Raw genomic sequence first — 27,414 nt, 5'->3', positions numbered from 1 at the left:
AGCGCAGGCCCGCGTCTCCTCGCCTCCGCCGCCCGCCCGCCGCACCCTCGCTTCCCCCGGCCCCCAGCGCAGGCCCGCGTCTCCTCGCCTCCGCCCGCCCCCCGCCGCCTCACCCGCGCTCCACCCTCGCCTCCGCCACCCGCGCAGGCTGGCGTCTCCTCGCCTCCGCTGCCCGCCCAGCGCCGCCCGCCCCCCTACCTGGCCCCAGCCGCCGGCTCGAGTCGCCTCACCTCCGCCGCCCGCCCGCCCCGCGTCGCCGCACCCCCACCCAGCCCCAGCCGCCCCTCGAGTCGCCTCACCTCCGGCTCGGCCGGCGGCGCACGCAGCTCTCCTCTCCCGGACGCCCTCAGACTGCGCAGCCCGCACTGCGGCGTCAGCCCCACCCCCAGGCGGCGGGTGGTCCCCGCGACGTCCCTCCGGCTCTGGCAGGTGCTTCTTCCCCGCGCCCAGGAGGACACAGGAGCCTGCACTCCTCCGGAAGAGCCGCAGGAGGCGGCTGTGCCTGCCTTTGGAGACTCCTCCATCCCGAGGTTCTCAGAGCGCCACCTGCCTCCTTGTCCCCCCGGGTCCCCTCCCAGGACCACCCGCGGAGCGGGGCGGAGGACGGGTCTGGCGGGAGCAGCGTCGTCTCCGTGGCCAGCCGGGCCGATGCGCCGGGGAGCCTGGGCCCTGCTCTGTGCAGCGGGAGCCGTAACCAGGGCCCCAGGGCGTTGTCGGGGGACCTTCCCCGTGTTGCCGCCTGCCTCAGCGTTCGGGGCAAAGCTGAGCACCCATGAGGAAAACCTCCGTGAGCCACAGTCACTCTCAGACTTCTGTGGGCTCCAGAACGAGGCGTTCGGGGCCTCACCTTCCCCCCGCCCCCAAGCCTGAACCTCTGAGGGGAGGCCTGGTTTTTTAAACGGCTTTACAGGTGTATTTCAGCCACAAAGTCGGCTCGAGTTTAAAAGAGCAGCCGCGTGGCCCGAGGCCGCTTCCCTTCTGCATCTGCAGCCAACGGAGTGCTCTCGAAGGGCTGTTCTGCCCCTCCGTGCGGTCGCCGAACTGCACTGAACCGGGAGCGGGCGAACCCCAGGGCAAGCGCCAGCTCCGACCTGACGCTGGGGACACCCAGGGAGCGACCCCACCCCCCGGGCCCGCAGCATCCCCTGGAGGAGGAGGCTGGTGTGAGAGGGCGAGACCCAGCGCGTGAACTCCACGCGGCCGTCATTGCCTCCGCAGACCTGCGCTGCTCCTGTTCCCGGGCCTGGGGCTCCCACGCCCTGAGTGGGACCGGCTCCTGCCTCCTGCAAAGTACAGCAGCCAAAGGGCTGTGGGTGCAAAGGGGACAGAGCAGGTGTTCTCGGTGGGGCGGCCTCGAAGGGGAAGGTGGAGCCCTGAAGCATGAGCCTGCAGAAGTAGCAGTCGTTCAGTAAATACGTGCTGATTTATTTATAGGGACAAGATGGTTTTAGGGGGGATAAATTCGAGAGGAGATGCAAGCATTTTATTCATCTGCAATGTCTCTTCCCTGGCAGCCAGGGCAGCCAGTTCTAGGACAAGCTAAAACCATCCCCTATTAAAAAAAAAAAAAAAAGAAGTTACCACCTAGCAGTCCTGGGGCTGGGGTTAAACCAAAAAAAAAAAAAAAAATCCTCAATGATTCCTAATTGTTTCTGAATACACAGGCTTGAGGAGTTTCTACTGGGTTCAGGAGGACGCTGTGACTTCTGCGTAGTGCTGGGGGGAAAAGGGTAGGAGCAGGGCCTATGCAGGCTGGCCTCAGCCAACAGACGCCAAGATGATGTCTACTGGCAGCTCCTCCGAACATCTGGCTGTCACCTGCATTGTTACTGTATCCAAAAGCAGCGGCCCGGAGCGCACCAGGATGTCATGACCACCCCGGAACACACCTAGAAGGGAAGAGAATAAATACAGGAGTGTAAGGCAGAAGGGGCTGCAGAGGCTAGGCTGAGGGTGGCGTTTGCAGCCACTGATCCGGGCAGCTCTGGTGCAGTGAAATGGGAGTGGCCTGGAACCAGGAGAGCTGGGCTGAAATCCCTGAGGCTCACGTGCCTTACTCCGCTTCTCTCAGCTGCAGTATCCTCATCTACAAAGTGGAGGAGATAATACTAACCGTATTTCAAGCTTCTGCCAAGCTCAAATACATTAACGGACATGGAAGCCTTGTCCTTGATGTCAGAGGCTCTCACACGTTGGCTGGATCTAAGAGCACGATGAAGGGACAGCCCCCGCCATGACAAAACTGCAGAGCAGGTGTCTGCAAGACCCAAGGACTGAGGGGCTTCAGTGGGCTTGGGGGCTGTCAGCTGTGAGCAGGGCACTGAAGCAGAGCTCCCTTCCCAACCCTGTTTATAAACTCTCAGCAAAAAGCATCTCCCATTTCCTTCTGTTCACTGTTTTACGTGTGATAACTGTATTGCCCCTCCCCTTAAATAAAGAGTCATTATCTCTTAGAGACACACCCAGATACACAAACATTTATATATAAAATGCTTTATCTAGAATTTGCTTTCAAATAATCTGGGGGTGAGAATGAGTAGGGGTATAGATGCTGTTAGTTATTGAAGCTGGAAGATGGGTACATGGGGGTTCATAGTACTATTCAATGTTTGTGTATGTTTGAAAATTTCCATGATGAATGCTTAAAATCCCATTCCTATTAGAAAAGATCAACAACCCAGTAGAAAATTAGACAAAGAATATGAAAACAATTCGCAGAAAGGGAAATACGATGGCACTTCACATTTGAGAAGATGCTTGACTTCATTCAATATACAAGAAATGTAAAATAAAACTACACTAAGACACCATTTTTCACCCAGACTGGCAAAGATCATAACATCTGATAATATACTGTGTTGTCCAGAGTGTGGGAGCAGAGGCATACAATTCCTATGGAAGGCACTAGAAATATTTATCACAATGAGAAATGCACTTTGACCTGGTAATGCCTTTGGAAACTTATCCTATAGATATCCTCAGTGCACACGTGCAAAATAAAGTATGTGTGTATACATGTATATGTGTATTCTTGGGTTATTCGCTATAGCCCTGTCTGTAATAGCAAAAGACTGGAACAGTCTAAGTGTTCATTGATACGGCTGGTTCTGTAACCTATGGAACATCCATACAGCGGGATATGAGGCAGCTGCACACAGCAACGAGGATTCAGTTTGGGATGAGGAAGAAGTTCTGGAGAGGATGGTGGTGACAATTGCACAACAGCGTGAATGTACTTAATGCCACTGAACTGTACAAATGGTTAAATGGTTAAAATGGTAAATTTTATGTTGTGTATATTTTATCACAATCCAAAAAAAGAAAGAATGAGGACAGTCTATGTACTGAGAGGGCAGATCTCCAAGATGCACTGTCAAGTGAAAAGTCAGGTCCAGAGCAATGTACATACCATTTGTACATAAACATTTGAGTTAAAAAAGGGAAATGTGTCTGTATTCACTTTTCTAGCCACAAAATCCCTGGAGGACAGAGCGGCATTGCCTGTAATAGTGACACTGGCCGCCTGTGGAAGGGAACGGATGACTGGCAGCAAGGGTTGGGAGGGGGACATTTCACTGCGGGTCTTTTCGCCCCTGGTGAGCCATCGGCACTGTGAGTTGGGATCCCTGTGTTCCCAGTGGGCGTGCGTTCCCAGGATGCAGTGGCGTCTGCACTGCGAGCTGCCCAGGCCCCTCCCACTCAGAAATGCCGCTTACCAGCCAGGAGCAGCGTGTGGGTGTTCTTGTTATCCGGCACTTTGTCCGACCTCTCACAAGGGTGCATTCCCAGGAATTTCACAATATTGCCCACAGCCTCTGCACGGAGAAATCCCAGTATCATTAACCCACAGATCTTGTCTCCCTTTGTGCCACCACCACTCCCCATCCCCTAACCCTGCTCTAAGGGGCTTTTAATGAAGTGGCGTCTGAAGTATGCACTCTAGACATTGGCCCTGGATCCTTGGGGGCAGGGGGCGGGGAGGAGAGCAAGGGGAGAGGCACGCCAACAGTAGCCAAGGATTTTACCTTCAAGTGTCTTGATGGTCGACAAGGTGAATGTTTCCTCCTTCTCGAACTCATCTCCTACCTCATCCCAGGCTGCTTCGAAGTTCAGCTTCATGACCTTCTGGATGTGGTCAGCTACAGCGACTTCCAGGTCTTCCAGCTGGGGAGAGGGACGGGGCCGTTAGGCACGCACTTCCGCAGGAGAAACTCCCTGCTGTGCACCTCTGCGCTTCTGCGCTGTACTCGCTGCTCATCCTTTCCTCCAACACATACAGCAGCTGCTTGCTCGATGCTGAGCACTGTGCTAGGCTCTGGGGACACACAGCAACTTGACTGGGTCCCTGTCCTCAAGGTGGTCACAGCCAAGTAGCGTCCCTTTAACAGAAAATACCCTGACCCAGTAGCCACCTAGGGTGTCAGCTGCAAGATGCATCCCCTCAGGAGCCCCCTAGAGTCAGCGCCTCAAGGATCCAGGGCCTGTAGGGAGCACTCACAGAGGTCTGCTTCCTGTGGCTCGGTCACTCCTATGACTCAGCAGGTCCTCCCCCTACCTCAGCTGTGTCCTCTGGGCCTACCTGTCCTGGACGCCCACCTCCATCCTAGCTGTGTCGTCCCTGAACTTGACACATAATTCTTCCCCCTACTTCGGACTGAGTGTACCCAAAGCTTCCCCATCCATTTCCCCAACACATCTTCCCTGAGCCCCTGCTCTTGTGGATGTGCCAGGTGCACATAAGCAGGACGAGGCTCCTACACAGCAGCACTGCCTCAGACCCGCCTCTCCCAAGGAGCTCACCTGGTCCTGGGGCAGTTCCTGCCCTTAGGGTCATTGCTGACTCAGGGAGGCCCCTCCTCGACAGTGGTGCTAGGATGACACAACCGTGCATGTCAGTTATATTCCACAGTGACTGTCCCTCTTGTCATGAGGAGTTCTAGCAATGTCCATCCCCAGGCCGAGCATAACAGTCTGCACTCAGGTGGCACTGAGCCACTGCCCTATCGTCAAACCCCAGAACGATCCTGCGCTCGGTTCCATCCAAGCTCAGAGAGGTGGAATTTGAAGGGCTATTTCAGTGCATCAAAGGACCACCCAGCAGACACAAACTGATCCAGCTACTCTAGAAAGCAAGCTGACAAAATGAATCAGAGTCTTAAAATCATGCTTATCCTTTGACCCAATTATTCCACTTCCAGGAATCTATCCTAAGGAGATAATCTGAAATGCAGATAAAAATTTGCATCCAAAGGATGTTTAATGTAGCATTTATAGTGAAAATTTGAAATACATGTTTGAATTATGATATATCTACATAACAGAGTATTTCAAAGTCATTAAAAATTGTGTTTATAAAGTATTCGTAATGAAAGAGGAAAATGCTTACACTATGGTTTTAAGTGAAAACAGCAAGATGTATAACGTATAGAATGATCTCAATTATGCAACTCTCCCCCAAATAACTCCCAAGGACCACGGGTAATGTTTTCCTATTTGTTTACACTTTGTTTTTGTATTTCCCAAGTTTTCTTTCTGTACATGAGCATGTACTTTTTGAGTTAAAAAAAAGTTTCTTCCAAGGAGAGCTGTAAAGCCCAAAACAGCAAGAAAGCGCTTCACATCTCGTTGTCAGCTCCTGGAGGGAGTTGCTCTGCAGCCTCAGGCACAGAACTGAGCCTCCTGACACTAGCTTCTTCCCACATATTCATCCTCATAGCCATCGTCAGCGGTCTCCCCAGTGGTGGGGTCGCGGTCCTTGACAGTGAACTTCATCATGCAGCTGAACGTGCAGGCCACTGCAGGGAAGACAGGCTGGGTGGTCAGGATGTCTGCAGCCATGGTGGGGGATGAGCTCCTCCATAGGGCAGGTGGCCATAGCCTGCTCTCTGGGTCTCTGCTATGCTATCAGTAGTAGCAACATGCCATCCAACCCCACAAATCTAGACAGGGATGCCACTGCATGGAAGGCAGGAGAGTGAAACCACGGGTACAAGGAGTCTCCTCTTGGGGAAGGAAGAAAGAGGGAAGCAGAGATGCTGCGGGATGGCTATGTCCATGTATATAGTCACAGGCCCACTGTCCAAGGTCTGGAAAAAGCAGCTGGTGGTTTCCTTGGGAGGAGTGGATTTGGGATGGTTCAGTATCGTGCCTGTCTTTGTGCTTTCATGGTACAATGAGCACTGGTCTGAGGCCCAGAGAGACCTGGGTTCTGCCTCCTACCAGCCGTGTGAACTTAGACAAGTCATTCCACCTGAGTCTATTTCCTCATCTGGGAACAGGGACAGCAGTACTTAGCCCCACAGGTCTTCAATGAGGATGAAATCAGATAATGTATGAGAAGTACCCAGGACTTAGCCATCATGCTGCTTCTCAGGACTGAAATAAGAGTTGAAGCTCTCATAGGAGACCAACGGCTAGTGCACAAGCTGCCCACCTCATCCTGATCCCAAGGGCGCCCACAAGGCCAGGGCAGTGTCTGGAGAAGGGCTCACCAGCTGTGGCGTCTTCCTTGGGCAGTGCCACCAGTGTGTAGCAGGTCCCAGGCTGGTTGTAGGGAAGGTTCCGGGCAGGCACGTAACAGAGCACCTCGTAGGCCTCAGTGGGCTCCATCTGCACCGTGACATTCTCCAAGGTCTGGTCGTTGAGTGTGTTCGTGCAGTCAAACTGGACCACAGCGGAGAGGAGTTGCTTAGACACCACTCTAGGTCCAAGCCCTGCTGCCAGGAGGTCCTACCTCTCACCCTGTGGGCCAAAATGACCCCATCCCAGTCCCCCTGCCCAGGCTCCCTGTCTCCATGCTGACACTCAGGAGCCAGAGAGGTCCTAGGTCAAGGGCGAAAGAGACATACCAGCTGGTGACAGATCTTGTCATCAAGTTGGGCTCCCAACCAACTCAATGCGGGGGGCCATGACCCTACAGGACCCATCACCCTGGGACCACTCCCTGGGCCCAAGCCCCAGCAGGGCCTCAGCCCTCCCTGCTCACCTGGAACACCATGTGGTCAGTGAAGGTGTGTTTGGTGCAGCAGACAACGTACTCTGTCTCTGATTCAGTGAGGGCCACAGGCTCAGGCGAGGACCTGAAGAGAGGCCCCAGCCCATGGAACTCTGGCACTGCCGCCAACTGCTCTGAAACCCACAGGCCACACGTCCACTCAGCTTTTCAATTCCCCGACCAACTTGTGATGGTTTCTAATAAATGTCATGCCCAATTCTCAAGGTCTTTCACTCTACTGAGATGGATGGATGTCTATACAACTGGTTATTTGCTATTTCCTAAAGATACCAATGCATTTTCTCGTCTCCCTAACTTTAAATTGTACCACCCGCAACAACTACTCTCCTCCCCTCTGTCCCACGAAAGACCTTAGAAGCAATAAACTGACTGGGAGACCCCACTGTCCTACACATAATCCATTTGGAGACTCCCTCAACTTTAGCTCAGCAAGAATTCTTTTTTTTTTTTTTGAGGAAGATTAGCCCTGAGCTAACATCTGCTGCCAATCCTCCTCTTTTTGCTGAGGAAGACTGGCCCTGAGTGAACATCCGTGCCCATCTTCCTCTACTTTATATGTGGGACACCTGCCACAGCATGGCTTGCCAAGCGGTGCCATGTCCGTACCCGGGATCTGAACTGGCGAACCCCAGGCCACCGAAGCAGAATGTGCACACTTAACCACTGTGCCACGAGGCCGGCCTCAGGATTCTTAAAAGAAGGTGGAAATTAGGAAAAGACTAAGAGGATGAGATGAATGCTGTTATAGCCACAGAATCAGGCAAAAGAACAAACTGGTACTATACATTTGTCAGTTAAGACAAATGGCCAATAAGGAGATGTTCCAGATTCAGCATGTGGCAGAAAACCCAGCTCAGAGTGGTCTGTGGGCATGTGGCAAAGCCTATCCCTACACCCCATAGCCAGGTTCCAGCACTGGGCTGGGTCTCCTGGGCCATCCGGGTGAATGAGGCATCTGGCAGCTGCCTGCACATGGCGTCTCCCTGTGACGACTACAGCTGCTGCTGACCTAAATAACTTTGGAAATTCACGGAATCTGCAAAACTGAAGGCAAAAGAAGATATACATAGCACTATACTCTAGTTGATCAAATTCTTTCCAATGGGGGTACAGGTTAACAATTCTGATATCACTATACATATATGCTGGAATCAAACAATTAGGTTAATGGGTGGCTGATGGTGGGAGCCAGGTTTCTCACTGTTGGAATAGGAGGTTATGGTTCAGCAAGGGGAGGAGGCTGGAATGATGCATGGGGTAACGGATTAGAGTTGGAGATGGCAGTGTGAACTCACGGTTAGCTTAATAGAGATAGAAATGGGTACGTATAGAAATTTTTATAGGTATTTGGATATGAGTAGGTTAGTATACACACAAATATCTCCTTGTTCTGTCAGCTGAGAGAGCCTACATGCAATGACACCCCAGTAGCAACAAGCGTATCTAGCACCCACATCTTGGTTTCTAATGCCGTTCTCCAATAAAAGGAACCAGGGTTTCTTATTATCTACGAGTCAAAAAGGTACATTCAGAGAAGTGTTGCTTCCTTCTCATCCCTCTTCCCTATTCCCATTCCTCCCTTCTTTTCAGCCCTTTCCTACCTGTGGGTAACCAATCATTTTGATTTCTGCTTTATCCTTCCTGGACTTCTTTTGCACACATGAGTAGACACATGTATTTTCCTATATCTTCTTTCTTACATGACACATAGCATACCGTAGATACTTTTTTGCACTTTACTTTTTTCCCCTTAACTGTATATATGGAAATCACTCCATATCAGCTTATAGAGATGTTTCTCATCCATTTTTTTAGGAGAAATCAGCACTTATTATGTATCAGACTTGTTATAGATTTGTTTCATAAGGGACTTTATTTAATAGCTCTGTCTGCTGAGGGACCCTAGAAGAACTGACATCCCAGTAGCAATGAGCACACCCAGCAGCCAGATATTGGTTTCTAAGCATCATTCTCCAGTAAAAGGAACCACTGCTCCTTGAAAAAGTAGATGGTTGTAGGGTTGGAACAGGGAAGATACAAGATGAGCCTTGAACATCTGTTGGTGCCAGAAAGAAAACAAAGTACTCAGAAAAGGATGAGGGCTTGTCAAAAGAACACAGGAGCCAGACTTAAGGGTCTCCCGATGGCCAAACCTGGGACACTTTGAGCAACAAAATATGTAGTAATAGTATTGGATTATAACTGAAAGTATAAAATGAATATACATGAGACCATGGATATAAATAAATAATTGGGAGAAAAAGTATATGAGGAAGAGACACGTCTTCCTTTTAGAAGAATTTCAATTAATAAATGTGGAAGGAAAGAGAGAAATAGAAAATCACCATTTGGGAGGTAAGCCCAGTGGCTCAGTGGTTAAGTGCGCACGTTCCACTTTGGCGGCCTGGGGTTTGCTGGTTCGGATCCCAGGTGCGGACATGGCACTGCTTGGCAAGCCATGCTGTGGTAGGCGTCCCACATATAAAGTAGAGGAAGATGGGCACGGATGTTAGCTCAGGGCCAGTCTTCTTCCACAAAAAGAGGAGGATTGGTGGCAGTTAGCTCAGGGCTAATCTTCTCAAAAAAAAAAAAAAAAAGAAGGAAAATCACCATTTGGCAGCAAGACCATAACAGAAAGGTCCTCCAATGGATGCTAAAACTGGTGGGTGTAAGTTTGAGGAGAAACAGGATGTTTGCATAGTCTTGGAGGATCTCCCCCAAGATATTTATTAAGTACTATGTCTAAAATTTTATAAATTATAAAAATTTAAAAAATTTTAGGTGCAAATTTATAAAATTATAAATGTATCAATTACAAAGAGAAACATAGTAACTTCGTGGAAAAACTCGGCTTAACCAAGACACAGGCTAGCCAAGTGATCCAGGTTACCATCACCACTCGTAAGACTTATCAACATCATGAAGCCTTCGCCATGATGCACAGAAAAGAGCATAAAACTACTTGTGTCATATTTTTGCCCAAAATGCATAACGTGAACCTGATCACGAGAAAACCTTAGACAAACCCAGATTAAGGGACATTCTGTAAAATTATTGAGCAGTTCTCTCCAAAAGTGTCAAGGTCATGAAAAACAAGGGAGGAAGGCAGAACAGCCACAGATTGGAGGAGGCTAAAGAGAGATGACAACCAAATGTAGTGCGGGGCCCTGAACTGGATGCTGGAATAGAAAACAGACATTACTGGAAAAATCGATAAAATTCAAAGGTCTACAGTTTGGTTTATAGTGTATCAATACTAATTTCCTGGTTTTGATCATTGTAGCACAGCAATGCAAGATGCTAATATTAGAGGAAGAAATTGGGTGAAAGTTATATAAAAACTCTCTGTACTATTTTGCTACTTTTTGGTAAGTCTAAAATTATTTCAGTTTACAGGGGATACACCAAAAACATTAGCAGCCAGAAAGACTTAAACTGAAAGTGCGCAAAAAATAAATAAAAATAAAAGTTCAGGTAATTCTAACCAAGAGAAAACAGGCATCACCATATTTATAACAGACAAAATAGGCTTTAAAGCAAAAAGCATTATTTTGTAAAAAGATCACTACGTAATGATAAAGGGAACACTTCACCAGGACATATAATAATTCTAAATGTGTACACACCTAGTAATACTATGAAAATACATTAAGTAAAAGAGAACAGATTTACTAGAAGAAATTGACAAGTCAACTATCAAAGTGGGAATTTTTAACACAGCATTCTCAGTAAAGGATAGATTAAACAGACAAAACTTAGGAATATCAATTAGGATATCAATTAAGAAGCTTGATATAATAGACATACATAAAACCCTGCACCCAACACTTAGAAAATGCATGTTCTTTTCAACACGTATAAAAATTTACAATCTAACAGCTCATAAGGCAAGTCTCAGCAAATCCTGAACTGCTGTTCTACAGATCTGATCAGCAGCTGCCTGGGGTTTTGCCACACAGAGTTGAGTATCTCTGCCTCCATTAGCCTGGTGTTGCAAAAACAATCCAATTTTGATTCCAGGGTCATTTATTGAGTAGCTGTTCCAAGGTTCTAGGCTCTACACTAAGTGTTTGCTGTGGACGCCTCTGGAACATGGCGCTCAGCTACACCTAATTTCCGAGACTCTTTTGCGGTTAGGCATGGCCATGTGCCTAAGACTGGCCCATGGCATAGGATTGGAAGCAACGTCCGGGACTTATGACACTGGATATGGGCTCCTCCACACTCTTTCCCCTTCTGCCGGCTGGAACCCAGGTATGCCATTGATCCAACTTCAAGCAGTTGAGGACAGTCTTCTAGGCGATGGCAGAACGCTAAGATGGAGGGAGCCATCTGGGTTCCTGAATACCTAAAGGGAGCAAAGCTGCCCTGCCCGCCTCAGAACTCTTATGAGAGAGAGAAATGCTCTTGGTTCTTGAAAACACATGATGGGTGGGGGCTGTTTGTCATAGCAGCTTCACCTTTACCCTAATACATCAGACTCACCCTGGATAAGAATCTCCCGCCCCCACCTCTGATAGTAACAGCTATTTTTCCCTCATTTTTTTAAACTGTGGTTTAATACACATAACATAAAATTTACCATCTTAACCATTTTTAAGTGTACAGTTCAGTGGCATTAAATCCATTCATAATGTTATGCAACCATCACCACCATCCACCTCCATAACTGTTCATCGTGTAAAACAGAGATTCTGTACCCCTTGAACAACCCCCCATTCCCCCTCCTCCCTGCCCAAGGCAACCACCATTCTACTTTCTATTGCTATGGTTGTGACTATTCTAAGTACCTCATATAAATAGAATCATACAGTATTTATCTTCTTGAGACTGGCTTCTTTCACTTGGCATAATGTCCTCAAGGTTTATCCATGTTGTAGCATGTGTCAGAATTTCCTTTCTTTTTAAGGCTGAATAGTATTCCATTGTATATATAGTCCACATTTTGCATATCCGTTCGTCAGTCGATGGACACTTGTTTCCACCTTTTGGCTGTCGCGAATAATATTGCTACGAACGTGGTTGTAAAATGTCTCTTTGAGATCCTGCTTTCAATTCTTTTGGATCTATACCCAGAAGCAGACTTGCTGGATCATATGGTAATTCTATTTTTAATTATTTGAGGAACTGCCAAACTTTTCCACAGCAGCTGCACCATTTTACATTCCCCCCAACAGTATGAAGGGTTCCAATTTCTCTACATCCTCGTCAACATGTGTTACTTTCTGTTTTATTGATAGTAGCCATCCTAATGGGTGTAACAGTTATTTCGTGACGTGTGCCAGGCAGAGCCCTGTATGAACCCATCTCATGGACTCCTACCTTTTCCTAAGTCCCTCTTGCCTCAGCCTCTGGGACACCCCGATCTTCAAGCTTCCTCCCTTCCTCACCTCTACTCCTTCTGAGTCTTCTTCTCCTCTACCCAAACTCTGAAGGTTGGACTTCCCTCAGGGCACAGTGCCAGGCTCTCTTCTCTCTCATCACTCTTTCTAATGATCTCATTCACTTCCAAGGCTTTATATATTAATTCATTAATGATTTTTAATCAGCTTTAGTGAGGAGTAATTTACATATAGTAAGTCTGCCATTTTTAAGAGTACATCTTGATAAGTTTTGACCACTACAATACGATGTAATCGCCACTACAATAAAGATACAAAACATTTCCTCCTCCCCAAAAAGTCCCCTCGGACCGCTTTGCACTCACTCTGCATTGCCGCCCTGCCCCCAGCCCCTGGCGACCACTGGACATCTGACATAAATGGAATCAAATAACCTGTAGACTTTATGTCTCCCTCCTTTCACTTAGCATAATGTTCTTGAGATTTATCCATTTTATTGCATTTCTTCCTTTCTTTTGCTAAGTAAAATTGCACTCTATGAATGCGCCACAGTGGGCTTCTCCAGTCACGAGCTGATGGACGTTTGTTTCCCGTTTTTGGTGCTCATAAATAAAGCTGCCACATTCATGTGCAAGGATTAGTGTGAACACACGTTTTCATTTTTCTTGGGTAAACATCTGTGAGTGTAATTGCCGGGTCATATGGTAACTATACTTTATAAGAAACTGCCAAACTGGTTTCCAAAGTTATCATTATTTAATTATTTTTGACTTGTAGAACTATATTCACTTGTAAAATTATTCCAAAAATATTGTTAGGCAGGAAAAAAAAAACCTTGTTAAACTGCATATTTATTTCATATCCCTCCTTTTCCTTCGGACACATTTCCATGTAGTAAAGAACAGCTCAGTAAAGTTTTACATATGTTATATATGCATAGTCATCACCCCAATCAAGACGGAGAATATTTACAGCACTCCAAGAAGGCTGCCTTGTGTTCTTTCCAGTCAGTATCCCTCAATGGCAACTACTATTCTGACTTCTGTCCTCTTTAGACTAGTTTTGCCTGGTTTGGAACTTCACACAAACGGAACCATACAGTATGCACTCCTAAGTCTGGCTTCTTTAATTCAGTATAGAATCTCTGAGATTCCTTTATGTTATTTTGTGCAGGAGTAGTGAGCTAGTTGTCATTGCTGTGCAGTATTCCATTTTATGAATATACCGTAGTCTATCCACTCACCTGTTGATGAACGCTTGGGTTGTTTCTAATTTGGGGCTATTCTGAACAAAGCTGCTCTGAACATTCTTTTGTTGAATACACATGCATTCATGTATCTTGGATACACGCTCGAGAGTAGGATTGCTAATCTGAGTAAGTCAAGGTAGATATACGCTTAGCTTTTGTAACTATTGCCAAGCCGTTTTCCAACGTAGTTGTACCCATTTAAAGCTCCCACCAGCACCAGAGAAGAGTTCCATTTGTTCCACATCCTCGATAACACTTAGTATCATCCATCCTTGTACATGCCCATCGCTTTAAATACCATCTCTGTGAGACCTTCCCTTCACCTCTCTCTCTGATGCAGCATTCTCCCCTGATGCACCTGGGGCATCCACTCCTCAATGTGACATCTCTCCTTGGATGTCTTGTTGGTATCTCCAAGATAACAGGTCAACGTAGAGCTCTCCAGTTCTCTTTCCTCCCAAAAGGTTCCTTCACCTGACATCCTCATCCCCATAAAAAGCACCACTATCTACTCACCTTCTCTAGCTGAAAACCTGTAATTCCTCCCTTTTCCTCACCTCGACATCCACTCCTTTAGCAAAGCTGCTGTATCTATTTCTATGATACAGCCGAATCTGTCCATTTCTTCCCCACTTCACCACCACCCCCTTAATGCAAACCACCATCATCCTTGATTGCATGACTGCTCAGCAGCCAGAGGGATCTTTCTAAATTAATTGTGTCACCTCCTTGCTTAATGCCCTCCAGTGGCTGCCTAGTGTTTGACATAAAATCCCAACTCCCCACCTTGGTCTGAAAGGCCATGAATGATGTGACCCCTGTTCACCTCTCTGACCTCAACTCCTCCCGTAGGAGACTGACCACATTCCAGCCACTGCCTTTTCTTCAATACATCAGGCTTGTTCTCACCTCAGGACCTTTGCACTTGCTGTTCCCCCTCTGGGAAGATCTTCACTCAAATTTTTGCCCAGCTGCTTCCTTTTCATCTGTCCAGATGTTAGCCCAAGTGTCTCTTTCTCAAAAAAGGCCCTCCCTGACCACCTTGGCTAAAGTTGCCCCTCCACCCCCGAGGCACTCTCTGTCCCCTCGCCCTCTTTTATTTTCTGTATAGCTCTTATTTTCCTTATCAAATCTCTTTCTTCCTTAATGCTGCTGTCCTCTACCACAATGTAAGGTCCCCAAGGGGCAGGGGCTGTGCATGTCTAGTCCCCCACTGTGTCCCTACTGTCCAGAACTGCACTGTCCACTGTGGTAGCCCCTAGCCACAGGTGGCTATTTAAGCTGAAATTAATTAAAAGTAAACAGAATTAAGAATTCAATTCCTCAGTCTCACTAGTCACATTTCAAGTGCTCAATAGCTGCCTGTGGCTAGTGGTTACCATATTGGATAGCATAGACGTAGGAAACTTCCAACACTGCAGAAAGTTCTGTTGGACAGCGCTGCTCTAGAAGCCAGGTACCCATAATAACAGGTACCCGAAAAGTGCGTTATAAAGATTTCTTTATCCCCATCTTATGGGTGAGAAAAACAGCTCAGAGAGGTTGTGTCATTATCCCAAGGCCTCACAGTCAGGAAGCAGCCCAGCAGGGATTTGAACCCAGAGTTGTCTTGCTACAAAGCATATGCTACTCTCCTTCCCAAAGCCAGCAGCCTCCTGGCTGTTTAGAGATGCACAGGCTCTCCTTGTCCTCCTACAGACCCTCTCGCTCTGAACTTGTACCCACCTGTGGGCAGCTTCGTGGGAGGATTGTTGCCCAAGGCATTAAGGGGCCTGGGGTCAGTCCTGATTCCTTCCCAGATTCATTTGCTGTGTGACCTTGTGCATCTCTGGGCCTCAGCAGCGTAGCTATAAAAGGAAGAAACTGACTCTGACAGCCTGAGGGTTGGGGATGGCAGGCAAGGGGCCTGGTGTGACTGGGTACACCCTTCAGATTCTGTCTGGGGCAGGCCAGCATGGGGAGTGGGGCGGGGGGACGAGTGCTTTGGTTGGCCTGACCTACAATAGCAGCTCCTGTTTCTTGAATGGCTACGGATGAGAAAACTGAGGTTCAGAGAGGTAAAGTAACTTGGCCACGGTTACACGACGGGGACTGGTGGACCTGGGATTCTAACGTGAGACTCTTGGATACCATGCCCTTGCCACGCGGGCAGGCCGAGGGGCCCAGAGGGTAGAGGTGGTACCCATGGGAGCCATAGGGAGGAGTAGTCCGGTCATAGGTGGTGAGCTCCCCGTCTTTCGGGGTGTGCAAGCCGGTGCTGGGCTGTCCATGGGGCGGGGGCAAGGGACACGGGCTGGCGCTCGGGCCGAGACTGCAGGGCCCCCTCGGCCCCTCTCCGCCTCCCGAGGCCCGAGGCCGACGGTGAGCGCGGCGGCGCCGCCGGGCTGGGCGGGGGCTGCTATTTCTGTCTGCTGAGCGCAGCCCCGCCGAGGCGGGGGAGGGGGCGCCCGCGCCGCCATATTCCCTCCGGCCGCCGGCCCGGCGCGCAGCCACCATGAGCACCGCCGCCTTCCACATCTCCAGCCTGCTGGAGAAGATGACGTCCAGCGACAAGGACTTCAGGTGCGCCCGGCCCGCGGGCTCCTTCCCTCCGGGGCGCCGGGCGTGCCCCGCGGTGGCGCAGCCCCGGCCTCCTGTCCCCGCGGCACGCTCCGCCCCGCGCCCCGCGCCCCCCGCCCCGCGGAGGCTCCGGCCCCCTCTCCCCTGCTGGGGGCCGGCCCTCTCCACTCCCCCGATCCCGCTCCGTCCCGCCCTGCGGATCCGGCCCGGCCTCGGCCCCTCCTCGGAGCCCTGCTCGCCCCTCTGCACCCTTCTTCTGCCCCCTCTCTCCGTCTGTGCGCTGCCCTCATCTCTCCCCGCATCCTGCGCCCAGGCCCCCCTGCACCCCACCGAGCAGCCCTCGGCCTCGGGGTCCCGGAGCCCGCCTCTTCTTCCCAGCCTTGAAACCCGGCCTCTTTCTGGGACCACCACCCGGGGGCTGACTTTCTCTGATACCCTCAGCCCCCTCAGCCCCGCCCTCTTCTCGAAATCGCCCTGGGCCTCCCCCCTGCACTGGATCGGGCACCCTCTCCTCTCCCCTCCCCTCCCCATGAAGGAAGGGGCTGCAGGCGCAGGTAGGTGATGGTTGGGGTGGGGACTTCCAGGTTTGGTCTGCCACTCCCTTTCCTCTTGTTCCCCCTCCCCCAGCATCTCTGAGCCGCCCGGGAACAGGGCCGAAAAGAATGGAGGAAACCTCTGGTTCAACCCCCTCATCCTCAGGGGGAAACTGAGGCCCAGGGAGGGGAAGGGATTGGTCCGTGGTCACACAGCCTGTTCTGGACCCTCTGAGCTGAAAGCAGCCCACAGAAACCCAGCATGGCTGTGCTCACTTACTGAGCATACTGTCACTTTATCCCCGTTTCACAGATGGGGAAACCGAGGCTCAGAGGCCAGAAGGGCCTGGGTGCAGTCGCAGAGCTGGAAAGGGGAGGACTTGGGGTCCAAATCCAGGTCAGTGTAACACAGAGGCTGATCTCAGTGAGGCCTGGGTTCCAGCCCCGTGACAGGTGGGGAGACTGAGGCGCTGCTCTCCTGCTCTGAGCCTTGCCTCCTCCTGAAGCCTGTTTCTCGGCACCGCTCAGGAGCTTCTCACAGAGCTGTAGCAGAGCCTTTGAGCCACAGTCCTGGGCTCAGACCCTGACCACGACCACTGACTGGCTGTGTGACCCCTCTGAGCCTCAGCTTCCGTTTCTGTAAGATAGGGATAATAACAGAACCCACCTGAGAGGGTTGGTGTCAGGATGAAATGAGTTAATACACGGGTCTGAGCAGCTGGCACCAGGTAAGCCCTGAATAAATGGACACTATTATGATTCCGAGCACATCAGCAGTCTGCCATGCCCTTCATCCCCCTTCACCTGGCTAGCTCCCACTCAGTTGTCACCTCTCTGAGATGCCTCCTGACAACCAGGCAGGGTTAGGTACCGGCCCTGGGCTCCCACAACATCTCCCTGGCCCCGTGTTTCTACTGCATCACTGTTGCCCTGGGATCCCCAGAGCTCCTGCGCTGTGCGCGTCCGCTCTGCATCCCGGAGCCGGCTCTGGGTACACAGTAGGCACTCAGTGAATGTGTCGTGTGTCCTAGGCTCCATGCAGGCCCGTGTCCAGTGTAATTGCGTTCCGTCTCCCATCTGCCTGGGTGGTCCTTACTGTTCTTCCTGTTTGCCGGACGCTGGGCGAGGTGAAGTGACGTGCCCAAGGTCACATGGCTGCCCAGCGGCTGAGGGGATTTGCACCGCTGTCTCTTGGGCCCCAGGTCCAGTCTCCAGGAGAGGGAGTTTGCCCTCCTGCTGGAGCCTGAGAGGCCCTTTCCGCCTGCTCTGCCAGCGGTCCCGAGAACACTTAAAACCTCCCCAAGCATATGAGGATGGCGTCTATTTTTAAAGTCGGAATACCCGGGGGCTGGGTCCTGACCAGCTGTCCGGGCACCCATGTGGCCGAGTGTCTCAGCTGAGTGGCCTCTAGGGTTTCTCTGGAGTGAAACTGAGACGCTGTCCTCTGGCTCCTGGAGGCGGGCAGTGACTGCACATGGGGGTCTCAGGCAGGGTGAAGGAAGCCTTTGATCCCTGTCGTTCCTGGGCCCCCGCTCCGTGGGTAGGAGGCTGCTCCATTCCCACTCAGACTCCAACAGTCAAACGAATAAAGTCGGGGGAAGTCTTGCAGGAATCCCAAATCCTTTCTTGAAAACACAGTAGTATTTGTTGAGGAGCCAGGAGACCTGACCAGTAGGCTGATTCTTCTTTCAACTTGCTGTGTGACCTTGGGCAGTTCCTGCAACCTCTCTGAGCCTAGTTTCCCCAACTGGCCTCATGCTAAGAACTGGTTCTCCTGTTAAAACCTCCTGAGGATGTTATGAGGTGGGGCAAAGAAAATGTCCTATTTCATAGTTGGAAAAACTGAGGTTCTGAGAGGAGTCAGTTGCCCAAGGTCACCTAGTTGATAAATGGCAAGACCAGTATATTTACTTAAAGCCAAATTTCGGTGCTCAAGCTCTTATCTACGCTTTCCTGTACACCCCCCCACTACCACCACCACAGGCATACACACAATACAGCTTGCTTTCTCTGAGAGCTGGGTGTTTGCGGGAACTCGGGGGTGTCTGAAATGCCGAGGCATATTTCAGGAGGGTTGGTTTCTGATTTTGGGTTTCCACTCAGTTGTTTGGCTCTGAGCCTTTTAGGGGCTGGCTCTCTCCCTCCTTCCCCTCCTGCCCTTGCCCTACCTCCCAGGCCCTCTTCAGACCTGTTTTTTGCTAGGGCTTGAGTCCCAGAGCTGAACTTGATGGGCCCCATGAGTTCACATATAATGGGGGAGACACACTGGTGCACAACGCTTGTAGCGCAATTTGAAAAGTGCTACAGTGGAGGTGTGCAGAGTGCTCTGAGAGAATCCTGTCCGGGGAAACCAAGTGTGATTAGGGAGTGTGGGTTTGGGATAGGGCAGGGTGGTCAGAGAAGTCATCCGTGAGACTGGGACATTTGAGCTGGGCCCTTGATGGATGAATAGGAGTTCAACTGGTGGAAAAGAAAGAGGGAGGCGGGAGGCTCATCTTGGGCAAAGACGCACATCCCTTGGGTTGCCAGGCTGAGCTGGGTCCCCGTGGACTGCGGCAGAAACAGGGCTTAGAGACCCTGCCTGCCTTCTCAGAAAGTCCCCTCAGCTGGGCAGGCTTAGGAGTGCATGTGCCTAGCCCGGCCTTGGCTTGGCTCAGATCCAGACGTCCTCCTTCACCTTACCTTGGCCACTTCTCCTGCAGTGACCAGGCCTACAGCCGGGCACAGTCAGCCCTGCCACCCCTCTTCACTTGCAGCCCAGCCTCCTCCTCTCAACAGCTTGAGGCTGATGCCAGCTCTTGAAAATAAACAGCCATGCTGTGACAGGTGCTCTCCTGGTAGCAGAGCGCTGTGGAGCGCCATGACATGAAGCGCAGGTCTGAGCCTGCGGAGATGAGGCCAGAATCCCCGCTGTGACCAGGTTTGCCCCAGGAGGCTTGGTGGGTAGGGCTCTTTGTTGACTTGCTCAAGCCCGAAAGCAAGGCTGGTATGAGGAGGTGGGTGGCCTGGTGGGTCTGCAAAACTGGAGGCTTTCTGGAGCCACCACACTCTGGTCCTGACTCCACAGCCTCTCTTCTTGCTGTTTTGTCCTCCTTTTCCTCAGGTGTCCACTCAAGTGCCTGCAGGAGCCAGTAAGTGGGTGCAGTGGGCCTGGTGGGAACCTGGGAACCTGGAAAATGTGTGTCCCATCTAAAGAGGGCAGCCATGACTTGACTCGAGCTAGTTAGTGTCTCCAGGGACTGTAGACCCAGTTGTATTCAAATATCCTGTTTTCAGAAAAATCTGGATGTCAGTGCTTTTCTTTCTTTCTTTCTTTCTTTCTTTTTTTTGGTGAGGAAGATTGGCCCTGAGTTAATATCTGTTGCCAGTATTCCTCTGTTTTGTATGTGGGATGCCAACACAGCATGGCTTGATGGACAGTTTTTAGGTCTACACCAGGATCCGAACTCCTGAACCCCCAGCTGCCGAAGTGGAGCATGCACACTTCACCAGCACATCACCTGTCCGGCCCCATGGATGTCAATACTTTTATGTCAACTCCCAATTTTCAAATGTTGATAAGACATTCAAATTTTTGAAAAACATTTGCAAGGTGGACACAGCTGAGGGCCTCCAGTTTAAGACACTGCTCTCCCAATGGTGCTGTGTCACGCCCAGCAGCCCCAGCCCTCCGTGGCCTTCTAGCTCAGACTCCCACTGCAATATCACATGCCCTGTGGGTGGGTAGCCCTTGGCTCTCATGCCCCCTCGGTCAGCGAGCCCTGTCTGGACGCTGGTCAGCTGTTGATGTCAGTGGCCAAAATATGCCCAGGGCGCGTCAGCACGGCCCTGGGCGGTGGTTCTCTGAGCGTGGTCCCTGCCCCTCAGCATCATCCAGAATTGTTAGAAGTGCAAATTCTTGGGCCTCAGCCCAGACCCAGTGATTCAGAAATTGGGGGGTGGGGCCCAGCTGTGTTAACCCGCCCTGCAGGTGATTCTGGGGCTGGCTACAGCTTGAGAGCCGCTGGTCTGAGGGCAGGGGCCTAGTCGCTTCTCTGAGGAGGGGGTGGACAGGGCCAGCCCCCCTCCACGTGTCTAGTCAAGAGCCTTCTTGCTGACACTGACTTGGTTGCACCGTGTCGGACCTTCAGGCATCCCTGTCCTGGCAGCTGTGAGATGTGAATAATTAATACGCCATTATAATAGAGGCAGTGCCACCGAGCGCTCACCATGTACTCAGCACATCACATACCTTGCCTCATTTTATCTTTCATCCAACCCCATGAGGCAGATGCTCTCCTCGTCCCCATTTTTCAGACAGGTAAACTAAGGCTCAGCGAGGTGAAATGACTTGCCCAAGTTCACATTTGTGTAGATGGCAGAGGCGGGAGCACCAACTCTGGAGCTCTAAGCATTTAGCCAGTGTGCTGTGCCACTCCTAGTCGCCGTGACATGGCAGTCGGTTATCACACACCCGTGGGTCTCCCTCATGTGTGTGACACTGACCATGCCTGCAGCCCGGATGGTCTGCTTCTGGGGGAACTCAAGAGGCTGCCCAAATCACCGGGCCCAGGAGCTGCTCAGCGATCCTCTGCTCTCCCTGCTCAGGTTCATGGCCACCAGTGACCTGATGTCGGAGCTGCAGAAGGACTCCATCCAGCTGGACGAGGACAGTGAGCGCAAGGTGGTGAAGATGCTGCTCAGGCTCCTGGAGGACAAGAACGGCGAAGTGCAGAACCTAGCGGTCAAGTGGTCAGTGTCAGCCATGGTGGGGGCGGGGGAGGGGGCCTGCCTGCTGTGGGAGCACCGCAGGGATCCTTGCCTCTGTGGGGTACAGCCTCGAGAGAAGAAATGCTGAGCAGCTCTTGGGGCCCCATAGAGTTGGACAGTGCTTTAGTCTGGCTTCCCCAGGAAGCAGACCCTGACACAAGGATTCAAGTGTAAGTTTATTTGGGGACTGATCTCAGAATAGGGAAGTGAGGCAGGGAAGGAAGAAGCCAGGAAAGCATGCGTTATCAAGCAAGTTAGCACTGTGGGCGAGTGGAGCCTACCCTACTGGAGCCCCGAGGATGCAGGGTAGGGGCTGCCCCTTGGAGTGTTCCCCCCCCGCCAGCTCTCTGTCAGTCCTTGGGTGACGGCTGCTCCTGGAGTCAGGTGGAGGGCTGTGCATTCCCTGGCACCTCCACCCCGAGAAAGCCTTCAGATGCAGATGCAGGTGCCAGCCGCTGGAAGGTCAGGGTGGCATGCACTAGAGTGGCTAGGGCTGAAGGGACACCAGGCTCCCCAAAAGCCTTTGCCATGGGCATCCTGAGGTGGTGGTCCTGAGACCTTTGGCTAGTTACCTCTGGAGCTGAGAAAGCATGACCTGGGTGTGTGCAGGGCACGTGTGTATGGGAGGGGAGGGAGCAAGGGGGGCTGAGGAATGGCAGGGTCCACAGAGAATTGGGGCACTGCCTCTCCCACAGTACTCTCTGAGCCAGGCACAGGCATTCTGGGCTGTGTTAATGAATTTCACCTTGATCCCAGGAGCAGAGGGAACTCAGCAAGGGGTTTTGTGCAGGAACGTGGTCAGGTTTGTGGTCTGGGAGCACCCCTCTGGCTGTGGAGTAGAGACAGGTTTCCTACTGGCAGATCCAGCACCCCCTTTTTACAACATGTGGTCTGAAATACCCTTTTCCTATCATGAAATGAAATTCAGACATAATATAACCTACCTCTACACATTAATTACAAAATGGTATATATAATAATCTACACTGTAACATAAAGGAGAAATAGAAGGAATGTCATTTATAGTAAAATAGCATGTTTCAAATGTAAATGCTTGGGCATTGACAGAAGTGATGACGACGCCAGGAGGAGCTGCACCTGAGTGTGGACTCTGCTGTGCCGCGGCAGCACAGGTGGAGACAGGCGTACACACTGGGCACCCCGATACCATGAACAGCACTGCTCTTAGTGAGATTTTCCAAAATGCTGACCGTCTCCTTCTAAAGTTTCCCAGGACAGAAAGTACAATCTTCCTTCAATTTACCTGATAATTACGTTCCTGGAAAATTTAGGGTATATTAAAATAGTGCAAAAAATACTGAAATTAGGTTCTGGACTCAGATCCTTATAGAAGGTTTTTTACCTGTAGCCCCGTGGGATGGTAGAAACTCCTGCAGGACGTGGAACAATGTTTGTTTTGCAATATGGTCTTTCTACCCTCCTCGGCCACCCCCTGCTCAGTAAAAGCCAGAAGTGCCATCTCAATAGTAATGAAGACTGAAAAAGGCCCCCATAAATTTCCAAAACACCCCTAGGGGCAGTATCAGCCCTAGTGGAACCAGTGCTGCTGGAGGTCGAATGGAAGGACCCCAGGATTACTTAGCTGCAGGAGTTGATGGAGCCACGGTTTGCAAACTGGTATGCATGTGGTCACCTGGAACCCTTGTTCAAACTGTGTATTCCCCACCCAGGGATTCAGATTCAGGAGGGGCCGTATGAAGGGAGGAGGCTGAGGCAGGCAGGTGAGAAAATGGCACCCAGGCATCTGGTAGTCTAATACACACCGACTCGTTTAGGTCAGAGGTTCTCAACCTTGACTGCACGTTAGAATCACCTGGGGAGGTTAAAAAAAACCCTCCCAACGTCCAGGCCACACCTGAAACCAATTAATTCAGACTCTCTGGGGCTGGCACCCAGGTAACAGTTTTTTAAAGGCCTCATCGGATGCCGATGCACACTTAAGGCTGAGAACCAGTGTCTCTGGTGCAGCCAGCTTTAACCTTTCATGTGCGTTTGAATTACCTGGGGAGTGCACTGAATGCAGGTTTCGGTTCAGTGATCTAGGGTAGGACCCGAGATCCCGCATTTCTGACAAGTTCCAGGTGATGTTGATGATGCTGATCTGTGACCACACTTTGAGAGGCAAGGCTCTAAGGCAGAGGTTCTCAAAGTGTGGTCCCTGGACCACTCGCATCAGCATCTACTAGAAATGCAAATTCTTGGGCCCCCCTAGACCTTCTGAATCTGAAAATCTGGAGTGGGACCCAGCAGTCGGCGTTTTAACAAGTCCTCCAGGGGCTTCTGATACATGCTTGTTTGAGAACCACTGCTCTTGGGCATTTCTTATTTTTCAGCTGAGGTTACAGGATGAGGTTTGGCCATATACTGAGATGCAAAAGCTGGGAGGAGATGCAGGTTTGGGAGATGCCAGGAATGATGCTGGCATAGCCAGAGGGTGCCTTTCTAGCAAAACAGGGAGTTCCATATTGGTCTGGGGCCTTTTCCTCAGCACATGTGGCTCCATAGGCATGAGGGGACCTAAGGAGCAGGCTGACTCAGGCTGAGCCTGGGGCTTTTCAACCCTCTCCCTCCCACCCTGCTCAGTCTGGGTCCTCTGGTGGGCAAAGTGAAGGAGTACCAGGTGGAGACCATCGTGGACGCCCTCTGTGCCAACATGCGCTCAGACAAGGAGCAGCTCCGAGATATCGCAGGCATCGGCCTCAAGACTGTCCTCTCGGAGCTCCCCCCTGCAGCCACAGGTACCCAGGTCCCAGGGACTGTAATTATTTGTCCTAGTTTACCAATAAAGAAATTGAGGCTCATGTAGGTGAAGGGACTTACCTAAGATCAACCAGCTAGTAAGTGGCAGAGAATTCGGACTCAGATCTACTTAAGCTCAATGCTTCTAGCTGCAAGTAACAATCTAATGGCAGCTTGAAGATGTTGGGGGTAGTTGTTCTCACATAATTCTGGAGGGATCAGCCACTCCATTTTTGCAGCAATCGATTTAGCAGCTTAATCAGGACAGGGTTGAGGTCTATGCCTGTATCTCTTGCCCTTTATAAAAAAGCATGTATTTCCCCAGAAGGTCCCAGAAGACTTTGACCTATATCTCACTGGCCACAACAGGGTCACCAGGCCACTCCTAGCAGCAAGGGAGTCTAGGAAAGGAAGTGCTTAACTTTTCCCACTTCCCTAGTGGAAGGCAGAAGGCAGAAGGGGTTGGGTGTGGGGTGAGCCAGCCAGCTGGTCAGCCATCAGTTCTTCACTTCTGCTAGCTGTCTCCTTTAGTTTGGTTAGACTGTGGGTCACACCTTGGACCAAGCAAGTCCTGGCTTCCCTGGGTCAGCAGGATTGCTGGGGACATGGGCTCAGGAACACAACCAGAGTAAAGGCCGACCAGGGGTGGAGGCCAGCCCTGGGACTCACAGTGCTCACCTTGTGCTCTGTGCAGGCTCTGGCCTGGCCACCAACGTGTGCCGGAAGATCACCGGCCAGCTCACCAGTGCCATTGCCCAGCAGGAGGACGTGGCCGTGCAGCTGGAAGCCCTGGACATCCTCTCTGACATGCTGAGCAGGTGCAGGAGGCCACCCTGGGCAGTGAGGAGCAGGGTGGGAGGGGGAGCAAAGGGAATAAGGAGGGCCTCAAATCCACAGAGCCAGCACCTCCTGCACAGCAGGCCCTGTGATCGGGGCTCCTTAACCATCCCGGCAGCCCTGTGAAGGAGAGCACCTTTGTCACAATTTTATGGGCTCTGAGGCCTGCCCAGAGTCACAGTGTCAGTAAATGGCAGAACCTAGGATTTGAACTCAGGCCCCTCTGTGGCTGAAGCCCATGTGTTCATCTTCCCCTTCAACCCCTTCTTTCTTTCTTTTTCTTCTTTTGGGCTAATATAGCTGGGCCTTTGTTTTAAATTGCACTGCACATTTTTAGTATTCATTCAACCTCCCAAGACTTGAGCCCCTACTCTGTGGCCAGAAAGATGTCAGCGGCTACCCTAGTGCTGGGAACATGGAGTCAGCTCAGTCTCGGTCACTCCTAGGGAGGCACTCATAGACACAGAAACTGTGCGTGGAGTAAGAGCACCAACGAGGATAAGAGCAGGGCCTGTAGGAGGTCAGAGGAGGAGCCCCTGGCCCACCTGGGGCACGGGAACCTTCCCAGAGAGGTTCCTGCTGGAGCTGAGCCTTCAGGGATGGGCAGGACTGGGCCAGGCGTGGGCGGGCGTAAGGGGGACACTAGAGGGGGAGACTGCCCTCGGCCCAGGGAGCAGAGGCAGAAGACACGGGGCCCCGGGGCTTGTGCAAGACAGTCGTGGGGCTGGGTGTAATGTGGAGCGGCTGGTATGGACAGGTAAGGCCTGAGGGTTGGGCAGAAGCCAGGGAGGGTGGGTGACAAACGATTAGACTGCAGGTGTGAGGAGCCCGTGGAGGGGTTTTCGGCAGGGGCCGAGGAGCGCCGTGAGCGTACTTGTGTGTTTTAGACTGATCTTTCTGTCTGCAGTGTGCATGCTGGATGGGAGGGGGTTGAACAGCCTGGGAGACTGGGTAGGAAGCTCTGCAGGCAGGTGAATTCAGGTGTATTCAGGAGGTGGACTCCACAGAGCTCGCAGCAGGTGAGAGAGGCAGAGACAAGGATGACACCCAGGTGTCTGGCTTTACTGACTTGTGGCACAGGCTGAAGGCCGTTGGCTGTGGTGAGGAGCCCTCCAGGAGAGCAGGTGTGTAGGCAATGGATTCAATTTGGGGCATGCTGAAAGTGAGGTGCCTGGGAGGCACTTGCTCAGCTGAAAACTCCATGAGGTCAGGCCCTAGGACCAGAGTCTGTCTTGCTTACTGGAACTTCCAGCACAGGCTCTGTCACATAGCAGGTGAACAAATAAATAAATGAAACCCAGGGCAAAGAGATATGGGAGGGTGAGGTCAGTGTATCCTTGCGGAGAGAAAAGGTCTCAGGCCATGTATGGGAGAGAAATGCACAGGCCTGGTTTGAAGGTGAGGACAGAAGCTGCGAGGCCAGCAGGGGCTGCGTTCTCCTGCGCAGAAACCGTTCTCTGGGGCTGCCTCTTGCCTGGAGCCGAGCTCAGCTTATCCAAGGGCACTGGAGAGCCATTGAAGGAGTTAGGCAGAGGAGTGACCAGGTCAGAAGTAGACTTTAGACCACTCTGGTCTCAGCGAGGGGCATAGACTGAGGCAGGGTGGGCATTGAGGCAAGGCCCAGACTCCCAGGAGTTCGGGACGGCCCCACCGGAGCCCCCCACACTCCATTACCGTGAAGCCCTCTGCCCAGGCTGGGAGCTTGGTCACCTGGGTTCAAGACCGAGCCTTGCATTTCTTGACTGAGTGGCCTTGAGAAAGTCCCCTCCCCTCTCTGTTTTCTCTCCCGTAATAATAATAAATAATCACTCCACACAGTTGCGGGGCACCTTTCCATTTACCAAGGGCCACTGGGTTGTCGTAATTCGTTAATTCCCGGGAGGAGGCCAGGAGAACATGGGGAGCAGGAAGGGGCCTGGCCCAGGCTGCCCGCTGGGTGGGCCCCCGCCGACGCCCCTGCGGCTCCCCAGGCTGGGCGCCCCGCTGGGCGCCTTCCACGCCAGCCTCCTGCACTGTCTGCTGCCGCAGCTGAGCAGTCCGCGCCTGGCCGTGCGCAAGCGGGCCGTCGGGGCGCTCGGCCACCTGGCGGCCGCCTGCAGCACCGACCTCTTCGTCGAGCTCGCCGACCATCTGCTGGACCGGCTCCCTGGCCCGCGCGCGCCCGCCAGCCCCGCTGCCATTCGCACCCTGATCCAGTGTCTGGGCAGCGTCGGCCGCCAGGCGGGCCACCGCCTCGGTAAGGGGGCCGGGCCCTCGCTAGGAGGCGGGGCCCAGGGAGAGGGGTGGGGCCTGGGGCGGGCCGCCTCCTTCACGAGGGGGCGGAGCTGAGGCGGGGAGGTTCTGGGGAAAGGGGCGGGTGGCTTCCTAGAT

General features: G+C 51.8%; 2 protein-coding genes across 5 annotated transcripts in view; one reads left to right on the top strand and one right to left on the bottom strand.

Annotated features, from left to right (window-relative positions):
- Positions 1-1,705: 1,705 nt before the first annotated feature.
- On the bottom strand, positions 1,706-16,065 carry LOC124251179 (coatomer subunit gamma-1-like). Its single transcript, XM_046683769.1, has 8 exons — positions 15,967-16,065; positions 15,720-15,868; positions 6,986-7,079; positions 6,492-6,663; positions 5,698-5,795; positions 4,026-4,164; positions 3,717-3,815; positions 1,706-1,889 (listed from the first exon to the last, which is right to left on the bottom strand). Exons 1-8 carry the CDS (start codon positions 16,063-16,065, stop codon positions 1,759-1,761), a joined length of 981 nt encoding a protein of 326 aa, XP_046539725.1. The 3' UTR covers positions 1,706-1,758.
- The window catches only part of CAND2 (cullin associated and neddylation dissociated 2 (putative)), a 31,063-nt gene continuing 19,695 nt past the window's right edge, over positions 16,047-27,414 (top strand). Inside the window, exons 1-7 of one of the 4 annotated variants that reach the window (XM_046677839.1) lie at positions 16,680-16,719; positions 17,012-17,095; positions 19,802-19,829; positions 21,286-21,429; positions 24,052-24,206; positions 24,902-25,025; positions 27,015-27,280. In XM_046677839.1, coding sequence (XP_046533795.1) covers positions 16,695-16,719; positions 17,012-17,095; positions 19,802-19,829; positions 21,286-21,429; positions 24,052-24,206; positions 24,902-25,025; positions 27,015-27,280 — 826 coding nt within the window. In that variant the 5' untranslated portion in view covers positions 16,680-16,694. Of the gene's footprint in view, positions 16,169-16,679; positions 16,720-17,011; positions 17,096-19,801; positions 19,830-21,285; positions 21,430-24,051; positions 24,207-24,901; positions 25,026-27,014; positions 27,281-27,414 lie in introns of those variants that run through there. The other 3 variants (XM_046677856.1, XM_046677847.1, XM_046677863.1) reach the window with 3 other exon arrangements.

Source organism: Equus quagga, chromosome 1 (assembly GCF_021613505.1).
Source record: "Equus quagga isolate Etosha38 chromosome 1, UCLA_HA_Equagga_1.0, whole genome shotgun sequence".
Lineage (NCBI taxonomy): Eukaryota > Metazoa > Chordata > Mammalia > Perissodactyla > Equidae > Equus > Equus quagga.
The sequence above is the reverse complement of the archived record's forward strand: the minus strand, read 5'-3'. Positions and strand labels throughout refer to the sequence as shown.

Coding starts and splice junctions, on each gene's coding strand:
- LOC124251179 (XM_046683769.1), bottom strand. CDS start 16,065: ATGGCGGCGCGGGCGCCCCCTCCCCCGCCTCGGCGGGGCTGCGCTCAG. Junction 15,869..15,966: donor GCGGCGCCGCCGCGCTCACC/GTCGGCCTCGGG, acceptor CCCCATGGACAG/CCCAGCACCGGCTTGCACAC. Junction 5,796..6,491: donor CAAGGAAGACGCCACAGCTG/GTGAGCCCTTCT, acceptor TCTTCCCTGCAG/TGGCCTGCACGTTCAGCTGC.